Source organism: Nanorana parkeri, unplaced genomic scaffold, assembly GCF_000935625.1.
Source record: "Nanorana parkeri isolate BGI_ZX_2015 unplaced genomic scaffold, ASM93562v1 scaffold223, whole genome shotgun sequence".
Lineage (NCBI taxonomy): Eukaryota > Metazoa > Chordata > Amphibia > Anura > Dicroglossidae > Nanorana > Nanorana parkeri.
In genome coordinates, this window is record NW_017306491.1 from 927,301 (window position 1) to 937,973 (window position 10,673).

General features: G+C 43.4%; 1 protein-coding gene across 3 annotated transcripts in view; it reads left to right on the plus strand.

Moving 5' to 3' along the window:
* Positions 1 to 897: 897 nt before the first annotated feature.
* CUL3 (cullin 3) overlaps positions 898 to 10,673 on the plus strand; it is a 63,169-nt gene continuing 53,393 nt past the window's right edge. For 2 of the 3 annotated variants that reach the window (XM_018556063.1, XM_018556064.1), the window contains exon 1: positions 899 to 1,270. In XM_018556063.1, the coding sequence (XP_018411565.1) occupies positions 1,205 to 1,270 (66 nt within the window). In that variant the 5' untranslated portion in view covers positions 899 to 1,204. Of the gene's footprint in view, positions 1,271 to 10,673 lie in introns of all 3 variants that reach the window. The other variant, XM_018556065.1, reaches the window with a different exon arrangement.

The window sequence follows — 10,673 nt, forward strand, 5'->3', positions numbered from 1 at the left end:
AAATTGAAGACCTGTGGGGGCTTTTAAAGCATCGTCTATGGACTTTTTGGGGTACTGAAGTTTGTCGCCATTTCACGGACGCACACAATTTTTAACCTGGGCACGTTGGGTATCTATTTACTTGTTGTAACCTTATCTTTTATAGTTTATTAGAAAAATGGGTATTTTATTGTGTTTTGGGACATTTAAATACATTTTTCACTACATTTTGGGGTTTGATAAGGAGTTGCGCTAATATCGTGCAACATAAAAATTTGCAACTGCCACCATTTTATTCTATAGGGTCTTGGCTTTCAGAAAATATATAATTTTTGGGTTTTTAGGTAATTTTCAGGCCTAAAATGTGGAATATAACATGGGTGCAAAAAAAATAAAAAAGGCCTGTCATGAAGGGGTTAAACCTACTACCTAAAATAAGCAAATGTACTTCATATCTCTGTAAGTATGCTCCAAAGAAGATTAGGCCCACTTATTCCTTTACTGAAAGGCATTTTCGGACTAATATTGAACAAAACATGTCCAGCCAGCGCCCCTAGCTAGTTCCAGGACTGGAAAGCTGTGTGACAGGAATACCACTTGACAGAAGGGGAGCTGTAAGTTTGTCCGCATCGGCGTGTGCTAATAAAGATGTTCAGAAAGGCGACCCGAGCCGACAGCAGCATGGAGCAGCGCAATACGTCTGGAGCTACGAATAGGGGCGTGGCTTTCTGCAGCAGTTTGGTACACGGTGTAAACGTGCAGACGCTTTCCTGCTCCCATGGGCATGAGACCCCGCCCCCCGACCTATCAGCGCACCCGATAGCCGGCTCTCTCTACGTTCACGCTCCAGCTGTTGCTTACGTCTCCATGCTACTGTGACAGGCTGAAGAGTGCGGGAAGGGAAGAAGGGGGGCTTTGGAGGAAGCCACGAAATCTCGCGAGAACCGCCCCACTCTCGCGCTCCTCCCACCGGCCGAGCGAGCAGAGTGAGAGGGGATGCTGCTGCTTGTCCGCCATAGCGGAGGGGTTTAGTCAGCACCGAGAGAAGAAGCCTGAGCGAAGAGGAACAGGCAAGCGGGTGGCCCGGCGGCGGAGGGACCGGCAGGACGTTACAGGAGGAAGTCAGTTCCCTGACAGGCCGGGCCCGGGGCCTCCTCACATCGACACGCCGGGGGGAGACAAGGAGGGGCCCCGGGGCCGAGGCAGGGCAGCCGCCGCCGCCGACATGTCGAACCTCAGCAAAGGCACCGGCAGCAGGAAGGACACCAAGATGAGGATCCGGGCCTTCCCGGTAAGATAGGGCCAGGAGGAGGGCGGAGAGATAATTACCTGGGGGCGGGCTGTGTGTACACTGCGGGAGGGGGGCCTCTGCCTGTAAACACAATGACAGCCAGGGGGGGGTTTTCCCGGGGGCACATGTCACCACTTCCTGTGTATTGTCAATAAAAGGGAGCACGCTGCCTGCCCTTATTATTTTTACTTCTGTCATTTGTTTTCATCTGCACACACCATGTTGTAGGAGCTATGAGGGGAGAGCTGGGGTCTGCCTGTGTATATGTGATCAGCTCAATATATAAATGTCACAGGGATCTGCCACACTGTAAACGTCAAGTACACATAAAGACAAAACTTTGTAATTTGTGGGGTAAAGCAGGAAATGGTTTAAGTTTAAGCCCATCAGGTTTTTTTTATCTGTGTCCAATTGGGGAGATTTGTTTTCACTTCCTGTGCCATCCACAGCAGGAATTGAGAGGAAATCTCTCCAAAGTGAGGTAAATCCCATCTAGGACAATTGTCACAGGAACAAGTGTCCACGCTGGAAATTTTCCTTCTATTCCTGTTCTGGTGGCAGCTCAAAGTTATTATTATTATTATTATTATTATACAGGATTAAAGATGTTGGATTTTCCCTCACTCCCACTCTCGGTTTTAAAGGATAAGTTCACCTTTTGCAAAAATGAAAGGAGATCTATGAGGTGAGTGATTTCCACTCATCCTCATAGTTGGAGCCGACCTGTGACAAAGAAGCTGTCACAGGTTGGCTCTACCGATTGGGAAGTGAGAGAAACATGCAGCCGATCCGCTCACTTCCTGATCATCTCCCTGATCATCTCCCTGCAAGGAGTTGTGACTGCCAGTCACCGCTCCCCGCATGGATTCCCCCCTCTCCGATCCTCCAGTGCTGAGTGGAAGAATGGATGGGGGAGGGGCGGGTACAGCTCCCTCTGCCTCTAGATATGCAGAACCAGCTGTCACTCATGCAGCTTTGTGGATCTCGACAGTAATGTCGGGATCCATGCCGACTGCAGCTCTCACAGTATATCGCAGGCAATGGCCCGCAATATATTGAGCTTTGAGTCACAGGGGGTGGTTAGTATAAGTCCTCCTGTGACCCTAAAGAGAACTGTGGGGAAAAACACTTACCCCATAGTTCTCTTGGAAAGAAATGCATAATTAGAATATTTAAAAAAAATGCATTTCTTAATATTTGCATTCAAGCCTGGACAGCTTTGCAATTGTGATCACTCGATAACAGCTGCAAAACTCAGGCTTCTGCACATTTTCAAACTGGCAGAGCTTGTGAAAGGTGAACATATCCTTTAATGATCAAGAGATCAATAGAGAGGGATCATGGGGGACAAAAGTAGCTACCCTCCAGAAGGAATGACAGTGTCGGCACCAATTCAGAGATGATTTGAGGATCTACAGCTGAGTGATACACAAATGAGATACAATTTTGTTAATAAGCATTTTTAAGGTTTACCTCCTGAGTTTAAAGTCGGATACTGTAATGTGGAAGTTCACCCTACAACTACTCAATGACTATTAAACAGACTTATAACACATGCAACATGATAAATGCATAGCACTGTGTTTGACTTCTGTCTGGTTCTCCAGCAATCAGCATTGGGAACTGATGGCTTGGACATGTAACTCATGACATTGCTTAGCTCCTCTTGTGCTAGCTACATCTTTAAGAGTATCTGGGCACAAAGGAAGCTTTTCCCAGTCCACCTTTGCAGTCACTGGACGTAGATGGTATGAGGGGGGATACGCGACATCAGGAGTTGCGTGGCATTGCTGGTAAATGACCAGCAGTTTCCAGTGCTGATTACTGGTGAACCAGAGTGCAGACAGAAGTCGACTGTGGTGCTATGCATTTATCTGGGTATATGTGTTATATGACTGTTCAATGTTCAGAGTAGTTTTATGGTAAACTTCCACTTTAAAGCAGACGTAAGGTCGGCATTATAAATGTCTGCGTTTAAAAGCATATTGTACCTACTAATTATAGGTATCCCCAAATTCAAAAGGTTTTTAGTTCTTGTGGTTTGTTTCCCGGTGATGTCATTGCCGCCTGCACAGATCATTGCACATTCTTGGCATCCTGACTGTGCACAGTGTCTATGGTGGGATGACATCATCATAGATCCTCAGCATAGGCGCTCGATCTCCTGAGTCTTGAGTGTTTACTTCCTGATATCCCATGTGACTAGTGACATCACAGGGGGTCAGCAAGTTTTCTTAAGGAGCATTCTCCTTTTCTAATGCACTGCTGTGTATTCAAAGCGAGGCTTGGCTCCTTTCAGTCCATGCATGAGCGGCATTTGTTGATGACATCCGTTGAGGGGAGAGGAAGGGAAAGGGGAAATGAACACCGACATGCAGCAAGTGGCCGGGGTAAAACTGCTTATACTGGTACACAAACTAAGGTCTCCAAATATGCCTTTGGAGCATTTAGAAGTTGTTGGCTGACCTAAAGAAATGGGGCTCTGGATTGTTTTAGCAGAGGAAAGCAGACTTTACTTCGACTCCAAGCAAACCAAACCATACAAATTTTTTCCTTTCTTTTTGGTTTTGGCCAGTGGGGAAGAATTAGACCCTCGTTTAGGTTCTTATTTCAGTCTGTGTCCCTGTTGTGGGAGGAATTCACCTCTCCTCTATTTGTACTGGTGACCATGGTCACTGAGTATGAAAGTGACATGAAAATATACAATTTTTAGAGTTGTCCCAGAAAATAAGGGGAAAATCTTTCATCAAGGGCTTGTGTTCTGATGACAGCTGTCTAAGAGGGGTTTTCCCCTCACTTTGGGAAGTTTTCGCCAATTTCCTGTTGACTCTGTAGGATATGAGGTAAAGGGAGATCTTCCAATGGGACTCGGATAGAAAAACGTAAACTGACTGGATTTAACCCTCCTTTACTTTCCTAAGCTAACAGAAAGCTTAAATTAGCTTTCAGCCCAATCACTAAATTCGTCTGTGAGCTTTAAAATGTAATTTTGATTTGAAATGTTGTTTGCATTTTTTTTTTAATTTGCAGTTTTCATTACAATTATTCCCAGTGATCCTGCCATGAAGTTCCTCCTTCAGATACTTCCTGTTATGAGGTGACAGCTGTCTCCCAGTTGTCCTCCTACCCTGTTACATGCACTCCTGATGGAGACTACAGGCAGCTGTGTGGCACACATTGCACACATACGGACCACCATTGTCAGGAAAGTCCAGAGCAATGATGTGCATGTAGACAGGATTTGTCTGAACAGGGGTGAAGGAGATCAGTAGCACTGAGATGCAAACAAGTGAAAACTGTATTTTATAAAAAAATAAATAAATAGATATGCTACAAAGTAGATCTGAAGCTACAGGGAGAGGGAAGGGTTAGAACTGCTCTATCACCTTGCCAGCAATAAAAGGGACGTCTTCCAGCGGTGACATTTGCTCCAGTGACAACGGCCTTTCCTATGGAGGGCACTTTTTATTTTTCGATGTGTCTTGAGATAGGATGTAAAGAAAAATCTCCCGAAAAGGACAAAGCAAAAACTTGATGGGTGTTGTCACAATCTGTCCTGTTCAAAGCAGAATAAATCCTTTTGCTTTATAAACACTTTAAACGGCATTATTGTTTTATTGAATCAACATGACTTTTTGGTGTTTGTAGGAACCATCATTTGGACTTCATGGTTTGTGTGAAGACCAAAATATATAATGATGACACTACAAGAACCTCTTATTTTTGCTTTGTGGTATGTTCCCAGCTGCGTGGTATACACAGAGTTGACATGTACCTTACTTACAGACCCCTAATGTCACCGAGGGACCACAAAGAAGCTGGTGAAACAGAGATCTGCTTCACCAGCTTCTTCTCCTGGCTCCAAGATATGGAGAATGTACACCGTGACACCGGAAGTGAAGTAATACACATCACTTCCAGGTCCAGTGATCGGAGGCGAGATCAGCGGCTAGAAGCTTACTGAACTCCCTCCGATCAATGTGGGGAGACCCGTTGTGCTGCTCCCGGGCCTACACAGTGGAGCCCGGGGGTAGCCGGCGTTTGGGGGGAAGCACATTTGTACCTTTTAACAGCCATCACCGGCTGTTTTAAAATGACACCGAGGACACGGCTGTAGCAGCGGTTGTGTTCTTGCTATAACCACTTCAGGTGGAGAACGTTCATATACATGAACACGCAGGAAGTGGTTAAAGGTAATTCCTTTTACTTCTATTTGGCAAATGTCTTTGCAAGGCCTGACATACAGTTAGCCAGTAGAATTTACTAATTCGTTATTGAAATATGATAAAAATATCGCACAAAAAGCATTAATGTGACAATCCGGTTAAAATTACTTTTCATTAAACCAAAATAACTCCTGAGTACTAAAACTAACTTGCCTATAGATTTGAGCAGTTTTTTTTCTGGTCCAGTGGCAGTCCATTGACTGTGTACAGCTTGTCCATGGTCAACTAATTTTCCACAGATCAGTAGGATTTATAAATATTTAATACTACTTGTGGATTATTTTTAGCCTCTCGTGTTTCCAAAACCATGTATTCTTTTGTTGTTTTTTTAAATAGATCTAATATTGCTGCGTTTTGTTAACAATCGCATATCTCAGCTTAAAAGGCAACTTGTACTGAGAGAAAGATGCAGGTTGCCATTGGTGAGCTCTCCTGAAAATGCTATTTGTTTGGTTGTGATGCTGAGCAAGGAGCTTACCGTACTTGCTTCCTGATTCAGTGACCCAGAACCAGTGTGCAGATCGGAATTTAGAACTGCAATGATCGCATGCTTGTTTCAGATCAGTGATTCAAAAAGTATTGAACTTGGATACATTCAGGCAGCTACTATTTTTAGGCAATTGTAGAGATTCTCTTTAAGAACTAAAGACCTGCATAAAAAGGCAATATAATAGAGGTGCACCGAAATGATAATGTAAAAACAGAAATTGAAAAAAATGTCAAGCGGAAACCGAAAATGTTTTTTTTTTTTTTTTTAAATATTTTTATTTTTTAATTATTTTTTTTGACTTTTTATTGTTGGGGGCTTCGGGGAAATATTGGCGGTCTAAACTGACCCCTGATATTTCCCTTTTTAAAATAGAAAAAAAGATTGAGAGCACAGAATACTCCATCTATTTTTCTGAATTCCCTGTTATAAATGAATAGGAATCCTATATACTGAGTATTCCTGTTCATTCATAACTTGTGGCAATAGTATGTTTACCTTGTCCACAATCATGAATGAGCAGGAATTGATATAGATCACTTCTCATTCAGTTATAATTGGGAACACAGTAAACATACTCCAATGTCCTCCAATTATTTACAAATACTCAGTGATCGCTGAGTGTTTGTACCCGCTCCCCATCCTGGATTGGCTGTCACAGGAGGCTGAGCTCTTCTCCCGCCAGGCTTCCTGTGACAGCAATGACATATGTCTCTGCCCACACACTGCCGCTCTCCGGATGTGTGACAGGAGGCTGAGCGGAGCAGGGAGGAGAGACGCGGGCGCCTCCTATGACAGTTTCCCTCCTCTCCACCAGGACACAAAGCAGTTTTCAGCGGGGAGGAGAGAAAGAACGGATGCACCACTATTTCGGCCAAAAAATTGCACTTTCCGCATTTTGCCAAAAGTGCCATTTTTGGCCGATATGTTTCTGTTTCGTTGCATCCCTACAATATATCCTATGTACTTTAGGGAGACCTGCTAAACAGTCTTATTTAAAAACAAAACAAACACAACTGTAGAATTGGCAAGTTGCATTCATTTGGCAGAGGATTTAAACCTTGGGAATAGAGCTTGTACAGATATGAAGGTTGAAGTTAATATAACTGGGGCTGTTTTTAAAAAGGTAAACAAGTTCTCTTTGAAAATGCTGAATACTTTTCCCTCCTACTGCCTGCATTGCTTAACTCTGTGGTCCTAAAGTAGACCCCTTGCTGTCCCACAAACACAATAGAAAGTAACAGAACATGTCTCTAAAATGTGGGGAACGGGTCACTGGAACAGGTGTAACTGTTGGAAGTTTTACCCTCCTAAGCTGTTCAAAGTTTCCATACTTTTTGTGATTTTTTTTTTTTTTTTTTTTTTTTTTACATTGAAGATAATGGATATTAAGTCAAATAGAGAAATTGTAGGGACCCAGACCACAATGAAAACCTAACATGTTTTTACATGTCCTAACTATCCAAAACAACAAAAATATTTAAACTTGCTAACAATATTTCCAGGACAGCTACCTGATGGATATCATTGGCTCCACCTTTTAACAAGAGACACAAGCCAAAAATTGATTACAAGCTCCTCCCAACTTTAGGTTCCATGTCTTTAAAGTAAGAACTATAAATAGCTATAAAAATCCAACACTCGGCTAATAACAAATCAAAGGTGGGAATATGGAAGATTCCTGAAATAATATAACCAGTCATTCTAACTTTTGATTCCCTAATTATGTTCTAGGACAGGTACCTGAGAGAATAAAGAAGAAAGATATATCATACCTGAGGGTCAGACAAGAGGATGTCAAACTTTTCTTCTGAAGCTTAAATCATGGCCCGATAGTAATTCTTCGTATTGATTCACAAAGGCTTGATTTGCAAACCATATTGCAGCTTTAGTGAGATCTTCCCACTAAACTTCTGCTTATATTTTAGATGGAGGTTTCTGCCCCGTGTTCTTCTAGGCACAAAGGTGCGCTTCACTTCATCATCTGGTGAGGGAACTCTTTGAGGCCCTTTTTTTTGGGCCACTAAACAGAACTAGACTAGATAATCTGTCTTACCCCAAGTGTATCAGTAGTGGAGGGAATTAACATGTCGGGGGAACCGCCTCCTGAGAGCTATGAAATGTTGGGAACACCTTTTGGAATATTCATAGAGGGGGATTTACAAAAACTGGAGCAGAGAAAATCTGGAGCAGCTGTGCATGGCAACCCATCAGCTTCTCTTTCATATTTCAAATCTAAACTGAAGAAAGAAGCGGATTGCTTGTCATAGGCACCTGCTCCAGATCCTGTCTGCCCTTTCTTGAAAGATAAACGATAAGGGATCTGTACAGGAAAGGACTTGCAAATCTCCAACCATTTTAGCTGGAATAATGGTTAGTAGGAAAGTTTATCTTTTAATGTTAAATATTTTTAGTAAGCAATCCAGAATGGGTTCATGAGGTTCTAAAGCTTGCGTTTTTTTGATCACTGTTGGCTCCCTAGCCAATAGGAATCTCTGAATTAGAGGTTCTTCTGCTAACCTCTAAACACACTGATAAAGCTGCTACTTTTACTCTAAAACTACTGGGTAATCATCCTTTCTCAACCCTGGCCTGAAAGAGATGTCTTGGTTATAAGAAAACCTTTGGTGGATATGATGAATAGTAATGTGTAGGTAAGCATTCTGTATGTCCGGAGGGACCATGAAGGCCCCTAGAAAAATGGAGGGGGAGAGACTGATTAGTTGTTTTTTTTGTGTGGATTTAATCCGATAAAAAATAAAATAAAAACCATCCTTAATTTAAAATAAAATACACAATTGCAGTGTTACAAAGTTTACTTCAGAATAAAACTGCATGCACACTTTTTTGCAATTGCATTGCGTTACCGTGCATTCCATTACAGGCGATCACACTGGGGGTGGAAGTGCATTTGGGGTCCATTGAAACCAATGGCACCTCAACACGCCTCCCGCAGCAGAATTTATCAGCCTGAAACCGAAAATTACTTTCCCCCCCCCCCCCCCCCCCTTTTTTATTGAATAGCTTCAGCCCGGGAATAAAAGCTGTCTGTAGCAAGATTTCGCATATGCAGCTGAATGCAAAGACAGCAAGTAGTGGGCTGGTTAAATAGACAGACTGCTGTTGGCCATTTCAAATTGCAATAGCCAGTAGCAGGCTGGCTATTGCACCTGCCCACAGCTTGTTGTGCCCTCCTCCCAGCGTGGAGGCTAGCTAGGGGATCCAACTAATCGATGGTGAGAATAGTTGACATTATTGTGGATTGGTTGCAGAGATATATATATTTTTATAGCAATGACTTAAATCTGTTTAGAGCCAGTTCTCTTTGACTGTCATAGTGAAGAGAACAGCCCTTTTGCAGACATCAAGCCGGGATTTACAAATGCATGTACACTTCAGTAGAACTCCTCCCCCAGCTCTCTCACAAACAGTGTGTCTGTAAGGACATAGCTTCTGCTGGTCTCTACTAATAGAAACCTCTTGTGCTCTGGTAATGCTGTCATAGGTGCATCATCAGGGGTGTGGAAATTTTAGAAAAAACTACTTGCCCAAGGACTAAAGTGGGGGCCCGATCTACTTGTCCCTCATGACAATTTACTAGTCCTGATACAAATTTTTTTTTTTTAACCAAAACCATATTTAGCATTGCTAAGAAGCACTTCTCATTGGTCAGCGTCGTCCGGTGACTGCGTTGACCAACGAGTGCTTGCAATTTGCGAGCGAAATTCAGAATATACGGAACAGGTACAGATAGTACACCCGTACTGGTGGACGGGAAGGACCGTTCGCCGAAAGTATAGCGGGAGGGAGATTTGTGCGGATAATTCCATTTTCCCAAGTTACATAGTTACATAGTATTTGAGGTTGAATAAAGACATACGTCCATCAAGTCCAACCTATTAGGACTCATTCTAGGAGTACCTGTAATTACTTGGGAAGGTGAATTTACCCTTAAAGTGACATTAAACCCTCAGATTTTTTAACATAAATCAATACTGTAATGTGTACCTTACTGTATTCCATGGTAGTTATACCTTCTCTTTGCTGCTCTTCCTTTTAAATCCTCATGTCTTCTCATGCTTGGGGAGAACTTCCCTTTGCAGCTGTGTGCCTCTTCCTGTAGTGCTGGCTCAGGTTGCAAACCTACACAGACACCGTGTATCCATTCCAGAGACAAGGCAGTCTGCTGCAAAACAGAAGTTCTGTCCAGCATGAGAACAGATACAGATTTAAAAGGAAGAGCAGCAAAGAGAAGGGAAGGGAAACTACCATGGATTACAGTAAGGCACACAGTATTGTTTTATGTTAAAAAATCTGAGGGTTTAATGTCACTTAAAGGGTTGGTGCAGACTTTCCCGGGATTCCCGGGACGCGCGATCATGTGCGGTTGCATACAGCGGTTGCGTCCGCATGTATGGGGTTACATCTGCGTGGCAATCGCTGAAAAATGGTACCTTTTTTCGCGACACGCACTGCGCAGTGTTTTCAACCGCGATTTGCGTGGGACCGCCCGAGCGGTATTGCGGCGGGAAAGCGTGCAATCTGCCTGGCGGGACTGGAGTGCCTTTAGAAAATAATATCACTGCCAGCGTGATCGGCGGTGGTGTGCGATTCCGTGACCACCCAGCCATCCGCTCGGATTCGTGCACGATGACCGGGCAGTCACGGATCGCACAACACCGCCGATCGC